This window comes from Pichia kudriavzevii, chromosome 3 (genome assembly GCF_003054445.1).
Source record: "Pichia kudriavzevii chromosome 3, complete sequence".
Taxonomy (NCBI): Eukaryota; Fungi; Ascomycota; class Pichiomycetes; order Pichiales; family Pichiaceae; genus Pichia; species Pichia kudriavzevii.
Window position 1 is genome coordinate 739,164 of NC_042508.1, and position 20,518 is coordinate 759,681.

Below are 20,518 nucleotides of genomic sequence, written 5' to 3' on the forward strand. Positions count from 1 at the left end.
GAAAAAGCTTCAACACAAAAATTTCCAGGGTATAAAAAGTAAGGATGATGTTCTCATGCTAGGTGCTCTTTTGTGCTTTACAACAGTATTTTGATTTATAAGGCTTAAAGAACAACAGAAAAATACAATTATGTCCGCAATTCCTGCAAGCTTTGATCCAGAAAACCCAGATAACTTAGAGGACATTGAGAAGCAATTTGCCGTGAAGGCAGTTCAGCAAATGAGTACATACTGGAGTTTACTTAATGCTGTCCCCCCATCCAAACTCAAGTTGACCCAATTTGACGACGAAATTGTCGAAGAGTTCTTCAAGGCCTTCCCAGAATATAACAACAAGGAGAAATTGGCTGTTCTGAATGAAGATGAACTGAAGACCAAAGAGGCAAAGGAGAGATGGAGAGAGTACATCAAGAACTTTGAGAATAAAATCGATGACTACAACTTTGGTACTTTACTCAGAGTCAATGCATCCGAGGAATACTCTGAAGAGAACACCATCTTTGTTGTCAGAATCCAATTCTACGCTTTTGAATTAGCAAGAAACAGATTTGGTTTGAATGATTGGGTGTATGAAAAGAAATAAACCTTTCCTTTGTGGACTTCATCATATTCAATCTTTTCATAAGGTGTGATTCTTTACTGTAGAAAGCTTTAAAGCACTGTATAAAATTTAATTACTCAAAGAAAAAAGTACTAAAATCGATACCGCATAACTACGAACTTTGCAAAAATAGAGAAATGGAAAAAAATCTTGTCAGCCCCGAAAGATGGTATATGTTCTAACATCATCGCCGTAGCTAGTTGAGTTACGGTTGAATGTATTTTCATCACTTAGATTGATTCCATAAAGAAAGAAGATGTTGGTGCCACTATGATGGCATGATAAAAGAAGCAAAACAAAAGAGAAAACTTGTGTAGTCTCATTCACTGGGAAGTAGAAAGTTCGTTCCTTTTATATGAGCTCCTGCAATTTTTTCGAGTTGTTTTTTTTGTTGCTAGAGCTGGGTTTTAAGAGCGCTTTTTTTTCCCAGTTTTTTTCCCTTTTAGAAGGCAATAAAAAAAAGAGGGTTTTTTATAGTGCTCTATTCAAACTAGCGGTATATATTCAATAGTCACTGAACTACCACAAAGACGGGGTTTATATAAAAATCTTAGATTTGATGCAGTTAGTTAGTTAATATAAAGGCTATTCTAGATTTCAAAAGGAAGAAACGGTATTTACTTATTTGAAATTTATTAACCAAACAAAAGCATTAGAAAAGAGAAAGAAGAGATATATTATTAGGGACAAGGATTAGATCTATAGAGAGTAAATTTAAATAAAAACTCCAGCTAACTTAGATCATCTTCTTGACTAATTGGTTAATGTATTCTTCTCTGTTACCAGTAGAACCACCTTGGATGAAGTGTTGGAACTTTCTTCTGACACCCCAACCACCAGATGGGTTAGATAACTTGAATGGCCACAAGAAGTTGTTAGCTTGCTTGAAGTTTGGACCAACGGTAACGATTTCGTGAATCAAGTCTTCAACAGATTCAATACCGTACTTACCTAAGACAGATTCGACAATAGCGTTATCAGTCAATGGGATTCTTTGCTTGTTAACCTTACCGTAACCTCTCTTGTAAACTAATTGTCTAACAGTAGAGATGGATGGGTAACCAATAGCAGTGTATTGTTCAACCAACTTCAATAATTCGGTGGTTGCCTTGGTAACCTTGACGAAAACACCAGAGTTAATTTGGGTTAATCTCAATAATTGGAAAACCTTTCTAGACTTTGGTGGAATCTTCATAATACCCTTGATTCTAACAACGAAAACAACCTTTGATTCAGCTGGAACAAAGTATGAACCTTCTGCTCTTGCAGTTCTCTTTGCATCAATGACAGCTCTTTCTGCTGCTGCGTATTCTGCAGTGTAAGCTTCGGTTCTCTTGAAAAGAGCATTTCTCTTTTCCTTGTTGACCTATAATGATTAAAGTGAAAAACATGTTAGTAGCTAATCTTTATTTGTTAGCATAATTTTTGTTCTCATTAGCATTGCATTAGTGATTTCTCAGCCGAAAGATGGTGTTATAACAGACAGCATCGCCTTAGCTAGTCGATATAGGAGACAATAGCTTCATCATTATGAAATAAGTACTCAACGCAATGAGCATAAAATTATGAAGAAAAAAGAGTTTAACTAATACATACAAACTTTCTAGCCTTTCTTGCTGCAACAACTGCCTTTTGGTCTCTTTCGACTCTCTTAGCCTTCTTGATTTGAGATTCTGGTCTTGGGATTCTATAATAACAAAGTAAACAAAAGTTAGTATGTTGTTTCCAAAACGTCTTCGTTTGAAAAAAACCGAATGATCAGAAGTCAATTTAGATATAAATTGCAACAACTAACGATAGCTCCATCTAAATTTTCTCCACAAATCAAACTATATTCTTCGAACTGAATTAACTTCATTCGAAGGCAGTTAATACGCAGAGGAAAAAGTAGGAAAAACAATTAGTTTGATTGTTTTCAAGAAAGCAATAAACACAATTTTTTTCATTAAGTCTACTAGTTTTCCTTTGGAATCCATTTGATTGATAAGATTCATAATAAATAAATCATATCAACAAGTCCACTAACAATAGTGATATGGCTGAACAGATATATCCCATTAAAGGGAGTATATCATATTTGTTCACATAGAGACAAGTACGAGTAATCAAAGCACAGCGGCATGGTTAGCTTGTAGTAATCTCATATCGTTCCAAGGAACATTTGATAAAAGGTTGACCACAATTTGAAGAGCACGGCCACCTATATGCTCCCGAAAAAAAAACTTGATGAATAAAACAAACCTATATCAATCTGTTTTATGTTGTGTATCCTATCTATCAACAACCTGCAAAATACACCAACTTCTTCATGGAGAAGTAGAAGTAACTGCAAGTACATACCCTGCCATCTTGTCTGTTGATAAGTTTGATGAAGAAAAAAGGAATTAAAAAAAGTTTGAGAGTAGTTCATTCAAAACTGGTAAAACTTATAGGTACTTCTGCAAGTTTGAAACATATAGTGCGCACGACAAACAAAACCAGGCGACGAAAAAAAAAAGAGTTCTCGCCAAAATATTAGTGAAAAACGCCTCTTAGTGAACAAACCTTGAAATTTGCCATTTTCAGCAATTCCGGGTTTGTCACGTGCGCAGAGACAGGGCTGGAGCGGCTCAGCTTGTACTAGAATTTCTTAACATTTTTGTTTGGAATGTTGTTCATTGAACAAGCATTTTTGTGTTCGTTTCTCTTTCCACATGGTAAACAACACACACTGGAAATGGCTTCTGCAGGTGTTGCCTCAAGAGGGCCTATGCTTAACGGTAAGTGACCACGTGTGTAATTGTACCAAATGGCATTGTTTCTAACAGGTTATACCCCATCCGTTTTTTTAAAAAAATTATAGGCAATGAAAGGGACTACAATCACGTTTCTGATAAAGAGTATGTTAAATTTAGAAATCTAGCCGAAGAAGCTTATTCCAAGAGACAGAAGCTTTCTGCCCTGTCACAGCAAGCCTATCAAAAGGGAGACAAAAAATCTGCGAGTGAGCTTTCAAGAAAGGCCAAAGAGCAATTGTCAATTGCGGAAGGTTATAATGAAAAGGCAGCAACATATGTCTTTCTCGAGAATAACAAAGACTCGGACGACGATGACATTGACTTACATGGCCTGTATATTAAGGAGGCAGAGTATATTCTAAAACAGCGAATTATCAGTGGCATTAGTAAAAACCAACCAAAGTTGGATTGCATTGTTGGCAAGGGACTACACTCAAAGGACGGCGTTGCAAAGTTGAAGCCAGCAGTTGAAGAACTATGTCGTAAAGCTAACTTGAAATGCTGGATCGATGAGAAGAATGCTGGGGTATTGCACATTGGTTTGAAGAATGCTTCCATCCCTCAATCATGGTATGACATTAATCCACATGGTATAGGTGCCATGGATGATAACTACTTTGCATATCATCCTAACGAGATCCCCCAAGGTCACCAACCATCACACCAGTACAATTATGCTCAGTCTCAACCTCAACCTCAACAACAAGCCAACACAAACATACAACCTTATCATCAACAAAACTATCACCAGCAACAGCAACAACAGCAACAACAACAACACAATAACAACAACAACGAGGAAATGGCTCTTGCACTGTGTTCTGTTGCAGCTGCTTTGTTTAAATGTTTCTACAGATAGATTTACTTTCCCCTGTGCTTAATTGCGCAATGTATAAATACATTAGACTAATTCATCGCTCCTTCCCACCTTACAAATTTATATGTAGATTACAGTGACAGTTAACAAGTAATTATCATCATGTCCGAAATAGCGCGATAACTAATGGCAATTTGTCCTACATATACTTTGCAAATCATGAGAAACAGACAGCGCAGCCTACGGATCTCACGATAGAATAGAGATAGTGCATGACTACAGGGAGATAGTGACATCTAAAATGCCTAATCCTGTAATGAGTGAGCTAAATAGATTGCAACATATTTTCAATTCGATTATTAATGAACTTAATCAAACTACGCAACAGCAACAAGTAGATGACGTTGAAGCTATCCCGCAGTTACAGATGCCAGGGGGGCTTGATCTTCCGACTTCTGAGACACAAAATAGTGAAGATAATAGCAATACTAACAAAGTGGAGAATTTATTCAAGAAGTTGCTGTTGATAATTGCAATTTGTGTTTTACTTATAGTTTTTCTCCCGATTTACGTAATATACATGATACTCATGTTCTTATTCGTATTCACAGTCTCAATTTACAATAAAATTCACCAAGGAAAATATAGCAACTTGCGTAATACAGACCCTTCGGACATTGCAAGAAGATTCATTATGAATTTTGATGAAAGAATTGGAAATAATCTAGCTGGAATAGACAGCTCTGACCCCATGGAAGATCAAGATCAACCTAATACTCTAATAGAAGAAGGACATTTGGGGGAGATAGGACGTCCAGATTTCCTAGAATGTGCTTATTCTCAAGCACTATATATTGTGAAGAAAGATATTAGGTGGCTTCTCTGCTATATTGAAAGTGGAGAGAACCAAGAATGCGTAGATTTTACCAAGGAAGTCCTAGTACATCCCGTATTCCTAAAATTTATCAAAAACAAGAATTTCTTGGTATGGGGTGGCGATATTTCTGATAGTGAAGCATTCCAAGTGTGCAATCAATTTAATATCACAAAGCTTCCTTTCTTAGGCCTACTTTGTATGACTGTCAATCAGATACCCACGTCGTCTGGAATGCAACAATCAGAACCAGTTCTATCATTAGTTTCGAAAATACAAGGATATAAGGATTTAGAGACTACAATACACAAACTCCAGCGTGCATACTCAAAATACAATCCCATTGTGTCCCAGTTAAAGAGGGACAACCCCGAGTCTTTGCAGGGTGTTGTAAGAGAATTACAAGATGAAGCTCTGCAAAATTCAATAAGAAGAATTCGGCCTCTAAGAAACTCATACAGTAGAGAACCACAGAGAAGAAGTAGAGAAGAAAAACGTTTACAGTGGCTCAAGTGGAGAAAATCGACTTTAGAGCCTGAGCCCAATGAACCAGGCCAATATGCTAGGCTTGCAATTAAATTTCCAGATGGTTCAAGAAAACAAATCAAGATAGGAAAGACATCTTCTCTAGAAAAAATTTATGCAACGTTGGAATGCATGTATTTGAATGAAGTTGAACTTGGGGATGCCACGGTTTACCAATGTCCAGACGACTATGAGCACGAGTATCGTTTTAGAATATACACAGTTATGCCAAAGCAAATTATACCCATGAGCAGCAACATTACAATTGAAGAGACCACTTCCATATATCCCAGTGGTAACTTGGTTGTCGAAATGGTGGTCGATTAGTTTACTTTTCAGCTTCATCTATTCAATTTTGTACGTAAATACTAATCGTTAATTAGCTCAAATTATATAGGTTTAACAGATTATAAGATTATCTATTTCTTGGACGTCTTCTTAACCTTCTTCTTAGACTTGGACTTCTTTTTTAGCCCTGGAAAACCGGCTTTGATAATGTTGGTGTATTCTTTCCAAAAAATAGCCAAATTTTGGGGCTCAACAACTGTACTCAACTTCACCTTTTTAGATTTGTCCCTATTACCATCCGTGACTCTTATAAGAATGGGATGGGTTTTTTGATCAGGATTAAATTCATGTAGAAGTGGTTTGACATTTTTCGGAAGATCAGATAACGGGTTGATTCCTTCAATCTCATCATCAATATTATACGACAATCTCTTTTGGGTGATATATATGGACGATTTTCCACCGTTTTTCGTAAGCAAACCAGTTACTTGTGTGAAAAACTGTTATAGTAAATCAAAAAAAAAATGTCAGTATTCAACATAGGCTCAAAGAAACAATTCACATAATCCCACTACCATAACATACCTCATTATTATCCAACACGGCCATTTTTGTCTAGTGTAAGCAGCTATGTTGGTAGTCTTTCCGTCTGTGCTTACAACTTGTTAAGTTGCTTATGAGATTCCGCCATCTTTCATGGATCCAAATATCTTCGAACACCGCGCAATTGTGGTCAACGAATTACGTAAGCAAGAATTACTGGTATACAGAAGAATAGCTTCACAACGTCATTTATAAATTCGAGAAGAATGTGTACATGTTCAAAGCATAACCATAAGGAACACCAAAAATCGCATCTATTCCCAGAACGTGGTTATCATCCAAGATTGTGATAGTATTTGGCTGCTCAATTTCAATAGGATAAGCAGAGAATGCATTGCCATACTTTTGAGCTTTTGATGGATCATATATTTGGAAATGCTGGCACATACTTAACCCACATAGAACATAGTTAGTGTGGTAGAAGTCTGAATTCATACCAGGTTTATCTCTCAGCCCAAAAGTATCTTGACAACAGCACAATATGTAATTTTGTAACCTTTGGCGGTCAATTAAAGAAAGGTACTTATTGGGATCATTAATTTTGTACTTGTTGTAATTGATTAATAATTCCAAAAGGGCCACAGTACCCCCAACCCAATGGCTGTAGCATCCATCCACTAACTTATTTGTACGACCAGAAAACCCACCTTCTAGCGAGTACTGTCTATCCACAGTCCACTTTATAAGGATCTCCAAGTTGAGACCAGATACCATCAATTCGTCTGGATTCAATAATATAAAGAGGGCAGATAATGCGCAAAAGGTATAACCTCCATGCGCTTCGTCACCAGGAGCACCAGCAAACCCTCCTTCGTATGTCTGACATTTAATTAGCCAATCAGCAACACCTTTTCTCAAATCGTCATCTAAAATATTAAGTAATTGTGCTATACATAAGGCACAATAAGCAGCTCTTGTGTCCGATTCACCTCCAACATGCATGGAAAATGACCCATCTTTATTTTTGCATTGTAACAACCACTTCTTTACCTTCTGCGTATCTATTTCCCTCCATGCATTCTCATTTTTTGATAACAAAAGTGCTAACACTGCAGCATATGAGGCTGCTAAATGAGGTAACTGATGTAACCCACCTCCAAATCCAGCAACCGTATTTTTACTTCCAGAAGATGTCTTATAGAAATACATTAATTGTTTAGCCGCATTATTTTGCTCTTTGGTATTCAAATTATCAATCAATGCAGCAGAATTCATCAACCAAAATGCAATCCAAGTTTTAGATGCATCCAATTTACTGAAGGGTGCAGGCAGGGGACGATTCAACATTTCATGGATGTACCTACTGTGCATCTCTCTATTCAACTTTGGAATTTTATCTGATCCTTCACTAAGGATATCCTCGTAAATGGTCTGCACATCAACCTCTACTTCCATCTTTTTCTCTATTGTATCTGTTAGGACCTCGCCCAATGAAGCATTACAATTGGAAAACGAGTCGTAGCTGGCATCCAACATGTTTAGTAATGTGTCGAAATCTAGAAATGATATACCTTGATTTTGACTGGTTTCAATCAAAGATGAGACCGCAACCTCAGATTGCTGGTTTTTCACCTCGTCATTTGGCATCTGGAGCAGTGTGATCACAACCTCCTATAGCTCTTTTCTCCTGAAAGAAATGTTTGTATAAAAACATCGGCCAGACGTTTTCGAATAATCAATTGTATAAGCTCAAAAGGGAATAAAACAAAAATTCGGTTTGTGAGCCGCTATCCGACGCAAAGTAGCCGAAACTTAAAATTTGCACGTTTTTTTTTACGGTAATGAAATCTTTTTTTTTTTTTGGGAAGAGTAGGGGAGGGGGGGTCACGTGCCGAGTTAGCGCTTCAAAAGAATCATGAAAGTAAGATTTTTTTAGCCATACAAAACATAAATAAGTTGACGAAATGTCAAATTAACAAATTGACGGAATTAGGATATCAATTTATCTTCGCAATCGACGTCACCAGGACAATACTTCCTATCTAATATGTTTGGGGGGATAAATACGTCAGCACCGAACAAACAAAGCTTGTTTGGGAACAGCGGTGCATCTTCTTCCAAAACTAACACATTTTCACAGCCTTACCAACAACAACAACAACAGCTACAACAAGTGCAACCAACACAAGGCCTGCCCCTTCAATCATCTATTTTTCAGAATCCTGGTCAGGCTATACAACAAATGAAAAGTCCATCGAGATTTGAGAAATATGAGCTTAAAGGTGCCTCTGAGCCAAAACTTTTTGCGTCAGATGTGAAAACGGGTGCCAGTCACTCGGATACAAATGACCCTTCCAAGTCAAAACATAGAAAAAGGACTATTCCTTCACATTTAGTTAAGCGTTTGAATAAGAATAAGAGTACATTGGACGAAGAGGATAAACCAAGTGTTCCGATTTTACCGTTTAAAGCGACAAAACAGAGCCAAACAGATACCTTTGATGAGGATTTTGCATATTTGTATGAGCATGATAAACTACCCAGCAGATCATTGTTAGATCCGTTAACGTTCAATGATGAATATACACCAGGTGAGATACTCATGGAAGGTTCTGACTTCAATAAGATGACGCAAGAGCCATTTGAGTTTAAAAACGCTTTCCAAAGGCCAAACAGGAGTACGATTTCACAAAAGACTACAGGTAAAGAAAATAGAGAAACTAAGCTGCCCTGGTCTAAGACTTCGAATGAGATGCAAATTGATGATTCTGATCTATCAGTGAAAACAGAGTTAGTACCGACTGACACAAAACAAACGAGGAGTCTTACTTCTGAGAAATTATACTGCGCAGTTATAGTATACGGGTTTGACGATGAGAACTTTCGTGTGCTGATTGAGCATTTTGCCAAATATGGTAAAATCATGGAAGACTTGATGATTTCAGATTTTAATTATTACTATGGACAACCAGGAAATGTTTTAGCCGTTGATAAACTAGTTGATATTAACGACCGATCAAATGCAAAGCTTGGAAATAAAAACGCTTTTCCAATATTTTTAGGTGAGGGGTGGGTGAAAATCACCTATGATAACCCAAATTCAGCAATAAGAGCTCTTGCTGATAATCTGATAAGTGATAACAACGGCAATATATTGGGGGTTATTCCATACACAAGAGAAGACTTGGAGTTGTTATTAGGACAGAAAATTTCAGATTCAATGGATGTTGGTGCAGGCTTAAAAGGTCTCAACCATGAATTGGAATTGGACATGAAACTGGCAGATAACTATATAGGAAGATACCTAAGGGCTGCTAGAAACGGGCTTACACGAAAAGATTCAAACAGTGGAGATTTACGGTCTAAATCACTCGCAATAAAAGATGGTTCTAATCTACTGTTGAAGAAGGACAAACATGAAAATCGTAAAACTATATGGAACTCAGGTATGGGTTTTTTGTTTGGTAAAGGTGAAATTTAGCTTAGTTCTCCTGTGCAGTACCTTTTCAGACATGAAGAATAACGTTTGTCAAATTATATTATACAATATTGTTATACATATGTAAGCCATTAAACCGCGTGAAACCTTCGGCCATTACTACCTTCTTCTTCCACCAATCTCTAACTAGTCGTCTGTATTGAAAAGACCACCAAGACCACCTTCTAGACCATCCACTGTATTTTTCTTTTTCGCCCTAGTAGCACCTTGTATCATTTTATTACGCTGCTCTATATATGCATCTGGATTACCATCATTTCTAGCATTGTTAAATAATGTGAGTAAACAGTTTTTTCTTTCTCTTGATTTTTGGCATGCACTGAATACATTTTCAAAGTTCGCCATGGTTTCTTGATTTACTCCAAGTTTATTCTTCAATAGCTGAAGCGGGTAATCACTCTTGAACCTCTCACCAATGTACAAGATCGATAAGGTATAAGCGGCTTCTGAATGTGCATCAGTGTAAAATTTGTCACAAATTAGATCGATAAGTATGGGCATAATATTTTCTAAGATAATCTTATCAACTCTTTCATCATTCAGTCCAACTAATTCTTGCGAAATATGTCTTAAAATTAAAATAGCATTGAATGAACATCTGGTGTCCCTAAAGGAGATAATATCACAAAGTAATTTCAAAAATGGAGCCAAGACTTCAAAGTTATAGATGAGGAACTCTCTAGTTTCCTTCTGTCTATCAGTCAAAGAGGTTCTAACCTTTTGTCCCGCTATATCTATCAACATTCTATCAATAACCTGTGTTAGTTGACGTAACATATGTTCTTCAAGCATTTCCTCACTCAACTGTTCATCTGATTCGTTACCTTCCAATCTCAGACCTTTTTCGTAAACACGATTCCAACGTTGAAGTAGAAGTTCATCCAATTTAATAAACACCTGAGGTAAGAATCCCAACATGAAAAGGTCAAAATAGTCCATAGGACAATTTTTAATCACATTTCTGACAACTAGATTAATCATGTGCCTCCACGAGTGTAGAGTAATACCTACTGATTCTTCTGTTAATGCCTTCCATAACAGGCTTGCATTCTTAGGATCAACATACAAAGTTTCTTCCAACTCGGTTATAGTGCCAATCATCAAATAAGAATATTCTCTAGTGTATCTGATTATATGGCCAACCGAGTCTGCAAAATCTCTAAGAGTATGCATAGCCTTAACATTTTCATCAACAAAAGATTCTCTTGATTGAATCGAGATACCCTGCTGCCAGAATCGTTCCATGGTTGTGTATTTCACAAAACTTTGAACCTCATCAGGCAATCCAACCCAATTTGCCGGATTGTGATATGCTTGAATTTGATATATTAATTGAAAAATATATGGAAGAATTGGTTCGACCCTAGGCTGCCATAATTTAAGCAAATTTTTGTAAGTCTCTGATTCATGATCCAACTTTTCAATACTATACTGAATTAATATCCTAGTTGCTCTGATAGGGAAAACAGAAGACCACTGGTCTTTTAGCTGTTTCTTTAATTGTCTTCCAGTTTCATCCATCTGTGCCTCAAGCAAATTGGTGCTTGCTGTTATACCTCTTGATCTGAAATATTCAGCTATTTTTACAATACCTAATCTCTCCATAAACCAGTGTAGGTCAGACAAACCTTTCATTGTATTTGGATCAGACCATGCCATCAACTCTGGGTCGACTATCCTTTTGAATGTTTCTTCTTTGTTTTCCAAAGATGATCTCTGAGAAACAACCAACAAAAAAGACTTAAACGCTACTATCTCGTGAGAAATTAACTCTTTTTGACTTAAAATTGTATCAATCACAGCTTCTAACTCGGAGAAGATGTTCTTCAATGATTCAGGCATCAAATAAGCCAACCTATTCAATTCCGTACCGCTTGAAGCTCTCAAGTCTCTGATATTTTCCAATTCTTCATCAGACGCATTTTCCGGATACGGAAAAGTACATGTTTCAATGACTCTTTCCAAAACTTTAAACATGGTGGAATTCAAATCCTTTAATAGAGGTGTAAATTGAACCAAAGTCTGAATCTGCTTTCTAACTAATACTGGGTTTTGGATCTGTAACATAATCAAAAGTTTACACAAGTTATCAACTTGATCTGTCAAATAGGCCTTGATTTCTTGAGCATCATCTTCCTTATACCAGATTTGCCATCTTGTAATACCTCTTACACAAGTTTCAATTATTGAAAACTGTGAGTATGCAGTTATATAAGCTTCAGATCCCTTACCCTTGTATGTCAAATTCAAGTTGTTTAAACTCTCCATGCCTAGTAAACTGCTGAAAAAGTTATTGAGCCTTTCAGCTAGCCACATCAGCGCATCCTTTGGTTTTTTACATACAATGATTCTAACAATATCATCATTCATTTTCTTGAAATCACTAACAAAGGATTGCTGGTCAGATTGATTATCGAAATCGTAATTTAAGTATTGTAGAGGAATCGATTCAGGGTCTGAATCCACATAGTTGATCAACCTATTAGCACAATTTTCTAGTAATTCTGGTAAAACTGATTCAAAGTCGGGCTGGTCACTCAATTCATCTGCTCTTAACATGGTACACCAAAACTGTAAAGAAATAGCACTGACTGATGGGGATTCATTTTTTGTTGTTTCAAGGATAAGTTTATAAAAGTTCGTAAAATCACGATCACTGGTTTTGATTGATTCCTTGCTAGTTATATAATCTGAAAGTATGATGAGAAACTCAACAATTTTCTTTTGTAAAGTATAATCATCATAATCAATATCTTCATAATTGATTTGAACACTTTTATAAGTTTCAAAAAAGATCTCATAGGCAGTATTATTAAACGCAGAATTCACCAACCATTCATTATCTTCCGGATTTGAATAAGGTTTATTATAGAGAGAATCAAAACACTCAATTGTCAAAAGTTTGATTCTCATGTCATCAATTGTTAACAACTTGAATAGTTTCGTAATGATGTCAACTTCTTTTAGAGCTAACGGTATAATCCAGAAAAGAGATATTTTAAGGATCTCAAGTAATTTGACTGTAGTATCAAGGTAATAAGATTTGGTGGTATTAATGTCAGAATTGTTGACGAAAACATTGCTATTGTTGTTTGATAAATCGTTGAAGATCAAAAACTGGATGCATTCATCCAAAACTTGACACCATTGTAACAACCAACCTTCAGATTGAGATACAAATAACCTTACCGTATCATTCTGCTCATACTTTGCAGACAGGATACGTTCAGCAACAACTATTTCAGGACATAAGGATATCAAAACAGTTCTCCGCTTAGAAACAATTGGATCATCTAACAAATAAATATCTTCAAATAATGTTTTCATAATTATGAGAGATAACTCTCTTGTGATTTGACTGTGGTTCCATAATTCTAATAGATTGGAATCCATAGACATCCAAGAGTCAATTTTTTCTTCTTCTGTGAATTGATAAACATCTTTATTTTCTGGAACTGCTAAAGGGTCGGTATTTTCTATGTTACCTAATCCAGCTGCCAAACTTGGATTCTGCTTTAGAAGACATTCACCCCAACACCTTTTAGCGATTTCCACCCACAAAAATGCAATCTTGGATTTTAAGTAATGAGGATCTTGAGGTGAGACTTTAGTTGCTAATTCTACGATCCAACTACGTACTGCAAGCTTTTTAGGTCTATCCCAATCATGGTAGTAAGATGTTATGGATGACAAGAGAAGATTAAGAGCGAAATGTCTCACAATATTGTTATAACCGTTGTCTATCAATGCTAATTGATACCCCCAATAGGGGCAATCGGGTAGTGCCTTGATCGTCTCCAAAAATCCCTGTGCTTCTTGTCTCTGAGCATTCGTCGAAGCTGGATTGTAAATAATATCTAAAGACGTTATTATTTGAGATATACCTTCTGCGGACATTGAGTGACGGGTCTATTAATCTGGTGTTTTCGTTTATTTTGGTTGTTTTCTTTATCTATAAGTGAATCTAGCTGGCTGGTAGAAAATAAGCAGAAATGCGAATTTGAATGTTGCAAGTTCCGAGGGATCTGTAGGTTATAGAAGATATCCTAGTGACAGATAATCAGCAGTGGCAAATAAATTCAATTAGCACTACAGCGTTTTAATGATGACGATGAAATCAACAACTAAAAGTGCGAGGCTTGCTCTCAACAAAATAAAAACAGAACCGGAAAGGGGAAGGGGAAGACAGGAAGCGAAAAAACAATTTAGCAAAGTCAAAGAGTACATCTAAATTGTCAAATCTACAGCTTAGCTCTTAAACATTAGACATTAATGAATTCCTTCTTACTAAGGGGAGAGATGTTTTGCGGCTTGGGTGCACTGCGTAAAAAGCAGACTTCCATTGTTTTCAAAGATGCACTACGCTGCTGGTATTCGACAAGTTCCAAGCTACCTCCCAAACCTCCAAAATTTCATTTTAAGACGAAGAAAGAGCTTACACCAGAAGAGCAGAAGAAAATTGAGGATGATAGAAAGTACAACGAAGCTATAAACTCCGGATCATCCATCAAGAAGTGGGGTGCTATTGTGGGCTCGGCAGCCTTTAATAAGAAGGCTACGAAATATTATATTGGTTTATATGTGATTTTCTTGTGTTATGGTATTCATTACTTTAGGAAACTCTTTGCAAGACATTTGGAAGAAGAAGACTTGAAGAAACTAAGAGACGAGGGAAAACCTATGAGCGAGTACCAAAAACTAAGAATCAGAGATTTGTCAGGAGATTTGCTAAGAACTAAGGATACACAAAAGTTGAAGGCTTACTATCAACTAAAAGAAGAATATGATTCAAAAAGTGAAGAAGAGCGCAAAGAAATAGGACCTTTTAATCCCAAACCAGAGGATATTGAGGATATTGTTGACCTCAAATTTGAAGAATGTATTCTACCTCCAAAAGACTTATCAGAATTCTATGACAAATTAGCCGATGAATATGATAGTGATGTTGGAACCGAAGAAATGATGTCGTTTATGAAAAGCAAGAGGAAATGGGTTATGAAACACTGTAAAGGCGATGTCTTAGAAGTTGCTTCGGGAACAGGTAGGAACATTGAGTACTTTGATCCAACTGCTGTTAGCAGCTACACATTCCTTGATGCATCTAAGAAAATGATGGATGTATGTTATGATAAATTTCATGAAAAATGGAGTAAATTCAAGAAAGTCAAGTTTGTAGTTGGTAAAGCTGAAGAATTAGTCGAGCTATCTACAACCAGAAAATCTGTTGATTCCAAGGCTTTCAAATACGACACCATTATAGAAACTTTTGGACTTTGTTCACACCAGGATCCTGTCAAGGCTTTGAAGAATATGAGGGAATTATTGAAACCAGGTGGGAGAATTGTTCTCTTGGAACATGGGCGTGGAAAATACGACTTTATTAACGATATCCTAGACAAACGTGCCCACAAGCACAGTGAGAAATGGGGGTGTCGGTGGAATTTGGACATTGGTGAGTTGGTGGACGAGTCGGGCCTTGAAATTACAGAAGAGCATCGTGCCCATTTGGGTACAACATGGATGATTGTCTGTAAGCGGCCAGAAGATGTTCTGGAGACAGAGGAGATGACCTTCTCGGAGAGATACCTGTTTCCAAGAAGAACAAATACAGACTCTTCTGCTCCTAAGCCGGTGTCTTCTTCATAATTAGCCAATGACCGAAATTTCAGGAGATCAACTAATTAATTATATTACCGCGTAAATTCTTTCTGTACATATCGAAGACAAAGAAAACCAGACACTGTATATATATGCCTCAATAATTGCAAATTTTACCGTATTGCCACTCCTCTCTTTTTGTATCTGCTACTATTCTATTTTTTCTCCTGTTTTCTGTTAAAACAAGATGGCCTCCCGTAAATCAAAAAGAGTATCGTTTGACAACTCCTCTAAGATTGTGGAAATCACTGAGGAAAATGAAAGTGAGTTCTCCGAGTCGGTGACAATTTCAAAAGATGAGTTTGACCCAGACTCCATGAACATTGATCTTACAACAGGCAAAAAAAGAAGAAACATTGGGCAGAGTTCTGAAAAATCGTCATCCAACGGTGGTGGTGATTCCAAGGAGGAGTTCACAGTCCCCCTATTGACTACTTCATGGGCACTAGTTCCCTACCATTTATTACTGTTGTTGTTCAACATCGTCGTGGATGGTACCATCATGGAAGACGTTAGAGAGGGTGTCCAGAAGGCTTTTTATGGACTCTCTGTTTTATCTCTTATATTTGCTGTTCTAGTTAATGAGGCTGTTAAGGGGGAAAAAACCAAAAATGCAAGATCCGATGGTCCTACAAACTTTGAATTCTTTTATGTTGCATTGTCTTTCCCCCTCTCAATCATGTTATCTGTTCCAGTTTATCTCACCTTTTTACTGTTTGGTGCACCTGCTGGTCGTTTAAACGCTTTAACTTTTTATCTAGCGTCACATGTCTCCGTAATTGCATTCTATCCATTACTAAATGTTTACAAGTTTACTGACAAAAATGCAAAGAAGATTTGGTGGAAATTGCTCACTTTTCAAGTGGCAAATTGGAAATTTAACCAAGTTTATTGTACAGCTATTGGTACTTTAGTTGGTTGCTGGCTTGGTGTTCTTCCTATCCCTCTTGATTGGGATAGAGATTGGCAAGACTGGCCAATAACCGTTTTATTTGGTGCATATGCTGGTGGGTTCCTAGGTGGTTTAGCAAGTTATGCATATGGGTGCTACGTGTATTCGAAAATGAAAAGTAGAATATCGTAATTCTTTTCTTAAGTATATTATTCTAATTTTTTGTTGAGGAAGTTAGCTAATCAACTATATAGATTCTCCTTAACTGAAATGAAGACCCACATTTATTCCTAAGTACTCTTTCAGTGCAGTGTAAAAAAATAAGTGTTGACGAATAACGTGAATGAGAAACCTAATATGAAGCGACTTAGATGGATAGACTGTGTCTGGTTAAATCATGTCAGCATTAAAATAGCGTTTTTTTAGAAGAAACGCGTCAAATGGCTTTGAGTTATAGAGAAAGCTACAGATGCAACTTCTTCCTCAAAAAAATATATTTGAACACAATCACCCAATCAATTTATGAGTAGAGCAAAAAGATCAGCCCTTAACGGAGAGATAAGCGGTGAGTTGTCCGATTTGGACATTTCAAGAAGTGAAAGAAACTCTTTGAAAAGACAAAGAATTGAAAGCTCATCTAACTCGGTGAAAGAGGATGCCGCTAGAAGAATCGCCATTGCCACTGGGAGAGTCATGTTGGGACTGTCCAGTAGAAACCAGGCTCTTAATAAAACTATTATCTCAAAGATAATAGAGACTGAGAATGAACGAGGCACCGGTCTACAGTTTAAGAAGAATGTCCTTCCTATTCTTTCAAACATGATGTTTGACACTTTTAGATATGCGGTTGAAGAATTACCATCAAAGAAAGTCTTAATGAGCAGTATATCAGTGAAGGAGAAAACTAAAGGAGAAACTAAAGCAGGGCCTTTGTCTGATGGATTCATTCTTACAAACAACATATCTGCTTCATTGCGTGCTCTAAACTATACATTTATGGCCAAAAATACACGAAATATTGGTAAATCAATAAAGGGAATGCAAACTCCAAAGGAAAACATGTCTAAACTCAAAGTATATGGAGAGGGTTTACCAAAGCCTACTTCGATGATTGTACAAAATGGCTTCAAATTACTCATAATATGTGTTATTATCTTACACAACAACAACATCCTGCAAAGCGATTTGACCAATGTCTTAAAGACAAAATTTGGTTTATCGTTCAAAGAGAAAGAGCAAGTTTCGATATTAGGTAACCAGACTCTTAGTGAGTTCATAGCAATGCTCAGCAAGCAAGACTATATTGAAAGAATGCTTATTAGTAATACAGATGGTAGTGGCGGAATAAGCCAGAGGAGTTTGAACTCCAAAAACGCAAAGCATGATGATAATTCGCTGGTACTGAAATTGGGAAGGCGATGTTTAGCCGAGTGGACTATGGAAGAGTTTGTCGGTATTTTTCGTCAGCTCATGCAATCCCAATGGACTGACCAGTTGCAAGAGGCGGCGATATTCACCGTGTCCAACATTTGGAAATCATAAACAATTGAGATTTGCGCTGCCGTTCTGGTCTTGATTTTTTCCTAGACTATTTTGTAAAATATTTCCTGTAACGGCGAGTACCAGTAATTGATGTACGTCGATATTGTTCGAAGAATGTGCGGAGGATTCGGACATGCGCTTTTGTAAATTAAAGGATGATTCATACATTCTTTTGAGAAAAATTTGTGTAATTTGGTAAGCATATACAGTATTAAAACCCACAGGCAATAATAGCATGGGAAGTAGGTTTGAGGCCTTAGATGGAGATGACGTTCTCGTATCGGAACAGGTAATCCAACCGCACAATGTTCCTAAAGACAGACATAAGCTACGAAAAAGAGTATCGTTGATTTGCTCATCAATTGCAGCATTAGCATCAGGGACGCCTTATCTATATGGAGTATATTCTCCGCAATTAATTAATCGGTGTGGCTTCACGGCAATTGACTCCTCGTATCTTTCATTTGGAGGTAACATTGGGTCTTCCATTGGCGGATTTTTAGCTGGATTAATCATTGATGCATTTGGTGTTAAGGCTGGTCTTTTACTGGGTGCATTTCTTCAATTCTCAGGATTCTTCACTCTATATATCAACTTCAAAAACGAGTGGCATTATTTCATACAATTGCTATTTGCAATGTGTTCGATAGGTTTTGGTTCGGTCTTGTCATATTTTGCAACTATCAAGGTTGCAACATTGAATTTTCCTAATCATCGAGGCTTGGCAAATGCGTTCCCTGTTAGCTCTTACGGTTTGGCAGCGTTGTTTTATGCTTTTGTTTCCACATTTTGGTTTACGGATAATGTAGAAGGGTTGCTAAGGTTTATAGCTTGTTTTTCCGGTATCCTCATTTCAATATCCAGCATTTTCATCTGTATTTATGAGAATGGCGATGAGGGCGACGAGGACGATGAACAAATAGATACAGGTGGTCACTACAACACAATGGATTCTTCTGCCTATAATGAAGAGGATGAGAGACGGGGCCCAGAGACCAGTAAAAACGAGATGGAAGTTGGGATAGAATACTTGCTTAAAGGCCATAGAGGATCATTTGCACAAATAAATAACTTTAATAGGTCTGATTCCTCGAGCTCTTTGTTTTCAGATATGACTGGGGCTTCTTCTATGGTGAGTACTTCCGCCTCTAGTTCTTCAAGATTGCCACCGAATTTTACTACGAGTGCCACAAATATACCAATCCAAAATAGTTCCAATTTTATTAGATCAGACAGTCTCAACAAAAAATCGGTTTCTAGCTCCGAAGTATCTTCTTCTCCTTTTGATCTTCGGGTGCAGAGAAATCACTACAGAGCTGGTTCTTTTAAGTTGTCATCTTCGATTAACAACTCACCTAGAAATGCGAGGGGATTTGGTAGTTTTAGTAACTTAAAACAATTTAAAGATAACCCCAATGTAAGCGAAGATTTATCATTATCAATCGAACGATCAGCTTCTTCAACTCCCGAGACAAATCAATCTAGCAATATCCTTCCTCAATCGTTATGTGAGATTCAATCCTCCCCTATGGCTTCGGATTCTGACGTTGGTGGCGCAAAACCCCATGGATTATATGATGCATCACAGTTTGTTCAGTCGAATACTACGCAAAAGGCAAGTCCAAATAAAAGGAAACGTCACAAAAGAAAAACTACTACTAAGGAACACATTACCCAGTTGTTTCGCAACCAACTATTCCTATCTCATTATATTTTGAACGCATTTTATTGTGCTATTGGCCAGGTTTACATCTTCAGTATTGGATTTATTGTAAGAGCACAAGTTAATTATTATAATATGCATAAACCCTCTGAAATTACGTTTATACTACAACTGGCTGAGAAATTGACTGTCCCGCACAGAAAAGAAAATGCGACCCCTTCAAATCTAGCGGTAGCATATCAAGCGTTGCAAGTTAGTATAATTTCATTCTCTAATTTTCTTGGTAGACTAATATCGGGCCCAACATCCGATTTGATCCATAAAAAGATGAAAAAGAGTAAAATATACGTTTTAGCTGTTTCCACCATAATCATGGGATGTGGTCAGGTATCACTTGTTCTCTCAAATAAGCTGGATCTTTTATCTTTGATTTCATTCTCCATAGGGTTAGCGTATGGTGCAATCTATGGTACAATGCCTTCTATTGTTGCAGATTCCTTTGGTGCAAAAAACTTTGCGACAACTTGGTCACTATTAGGGACTGGCCCCATCACTATTTTTTTGTTATTAAGTAACTACTTTGGCAGTATTTATGATGAAAATAGTGAATGGGGATATATAGGTGACGACAGAATAAAGATGTGTTTGCTAGGTAAGAATTGCTATTCTTCAGTTTTTACTTTAACCTCATTGATTTGTTTGATGATCTTCATTTTTTATAATGTGTTGATTCAGTACTCAAAGAAGCAGTAAAATCAACCTATATACCACATCCATATACCACTGCAAGCTACACGACGTTTTCTTGCTTGTATTTGACAACATGCGTCTCTTTTCCT

At 36.9% G+C, this 20,518-nt stretch overlaps 12 protein-coding genes across 12 annotated transcripts; 8 read left to right on the plus strand and 4 right to left on the minus strand.

Moving 5' to 3' along the window:
* Positions 1-130: 130 nt before the first annotated feature.
* Positions 131-583, plus strand: C5L36_0C03440 (uncharacterized protein; the record flags this gene model as incomplete). Its single annotated transcript, XM_029466021.1, has 1 exon — positions 131-583. One exon carries the CDS (start codon positions 131-133, stop codon positions 581-583), a length of 453 nt encoding a protein of 150 aa, XP_029321881.1.
* A 754-nt stretch (positions 584-1,337) lies between these two features.
* Positions 1,338-2,949, minus strand: C5L36_0C03450 (uncharacterized protein; the record flags this gene model as incomplete). Its single annotated transcript, XM_029466022.1, has 3 exons — positions 1,338-1,967; positions 2,198-2,288; positions 2,942-2,949. The coding sequence occupies 3 exons, from the start codon at positions 2,947-2,949 to the stop codon at positions 1,338-1,340; spliced, it is 729 nt and encodes a 242-aa protein (XP_029321882.1).
* Positions 2,950-3,317: 368 nt separating this feature from the next.
* On the plus strand, positions 3,318-4,237 carry C5L36_0C03460 (uncharacterized protein; the record flags this gene model as incomplete). The annotated part of the gene is made up of 2 exons (XM_029466023.1): positions 3,318-3,360; positions 3,444-4,237. 2 exons carry the CDS (start codon positions 3,318-3,320, stop codon positions 4,235-4,237), a joined length of 837 nt encoding a protein of 278 aa, XP_029321883.1.
* A 259-nt stretch (positions 4,238-4,496) lies between these two features.
* Positions 4,497-5,921, plus strand: C5L36_0C03470 (uncharacterized protein; the record flags this gene model as incomplete). Its single annotated transcript, XM_029466024.1, has 1 exon — positions 4,497-5,921. One exon carries the CDS (start codon positions 4,497-4,499, stop codon positions 5,919-5,921), a length of 1,425 nt encoding a protein of 474 aa, XP_029321884.1.
* Positions 5,922-6,013: 92 nt separating this feature from the next.
* On the minus strand, positions 6,014-6,491 carry C5L36_0C03480 (uncharacterized protein; the record flags this gene model as incomplete). Its single annotated transcript, XM_029466025.1, has 2 exons — positions 6,014-6,382; positions 6,468-6,491. 2 exons carry the CDS (start codon positions 6,489-6,491, stop codon positions 6,014-6,016), a joined length of 393 nt encoding a protein of 130 aa, XP_029321885.1.
* A 183-nt stretch (positions 6,492-6,674) lies between these two features.
* Positions 6,675-8,072, minus strand: C5L36_0C03490 (uncharacterized protein; the record flags this gene model as incomplete). Its single annotated transcript, XM_029466026.1, has 1 exon — positions 6,675-8,072. The coding sequence occupies one exon, from the start codon at positions 8,070-8,072 to the stop codon at positions 6,675-6,677; it is 1,398 nt and encodes a 465-aa protein (XP_029321886.1).
* A 400-nt stretch (positions 8,073-8,472) lies between these two features.
* C5L36_0C03500 (uncharacterized protein) lies at positions 8,473-9,906 on the plus strand (the record flags this gene model as incomplete). Its single annotated transcript, XM_029466027.1, has 1 exon — positions 8,473-9,906. One exon carries the CDS (start codon positions 8,473-8,475, stop codon positions 9,904-9,906), a length of 1,434 nt encoding a protein of 477 aa, XP_029321887.1.
* Positions 9,907-10,050: 144 nt separating this feature from the next.
* On the minus strand, positions 10,051-13,821 carry C5L36_0C03510 (uncharacterized protein; the record flags this gene model as incomplete). The annotated part of the gene is made up of 1 exon (XM_029466028.1): positions 10,051-13,821. One exon carries the CDS (start codon positions 13,819-13,821, stop codon positions 10,051-10,053), a length of 3,771 nt encoding a protein of 1,256 aa, XP_029321888.1.
* A 375-nt stretch (positions 13,822-14,196) lies between these two features.
* On the plus strand, positions 14,197-15,570 carry C5L36_0C03520 (uncharacterized protein; the record flags this gene model as incomplete). Its single annotated transcript, XM_029466029.1, has 1 exon — positions 14,197-15,570. The coding sequence occupies one exon, from the start codon at positions 14,197-14,199 to the stop codon at positions 15,568-15,570; it is 1,374 nt and encodes a 457-aa protein (XP_029321889.1).
* A 199-nt stretch (positions 15,571-15,769) lies between these two features.
* Positions 15,770-16,666, plus strand: C5L36_0C03530 (uncharacterized protein; the record flags this gene model as incomplete). The annotated part of the gene is made up of 1 exon (XM_029466030.1): positions 15,770-16,666. One exon carries the CDS (start codon positions 15,770-15,772, stop codon positions 16,664-16,666), a length of 897 nt encoding a protein of 298 aa, XP_029321890.1.
* A 330-nt stretch (positions 16,667-16,996) lies between these two features.
* C5L36_0C03540 (uncharacterized protein) lies at positions 16,997-18,016 on the plus strand (the record flags this gene model as incomplete). Its single annotated transcript, XM_029466031.1, has 1 exon — positions 16,997-18,016. The coding sequence occupies one exon, from the start codon at positions 16,997-16,999 to the stop codon at positions 18,014-18,016; it is 1,020 nt and encodes a 339-aa protein (XP_029321891.1).
* Positions 18,017-18,251: 235 nt separating this feature from the next.
* Positions 18,252-20,432, plus strand: C5L36_0C03550 (uncharacterized protein; the record flags this gene model as incomplete). Its single annotated transcript, XM_029466032.1, has 1 exon — positions 18,252-20,432. The coding sequence occupies one exon, from the start codon at positions 18,252-18,254 to the stop codon at positions 20,430-20,432; it is 2,181 nt and encodes a 726-aa protein (XP_029321892.1).
* Between the last annotated feature and the right edge of the window lie 86 nt (positions 20,433-20,518).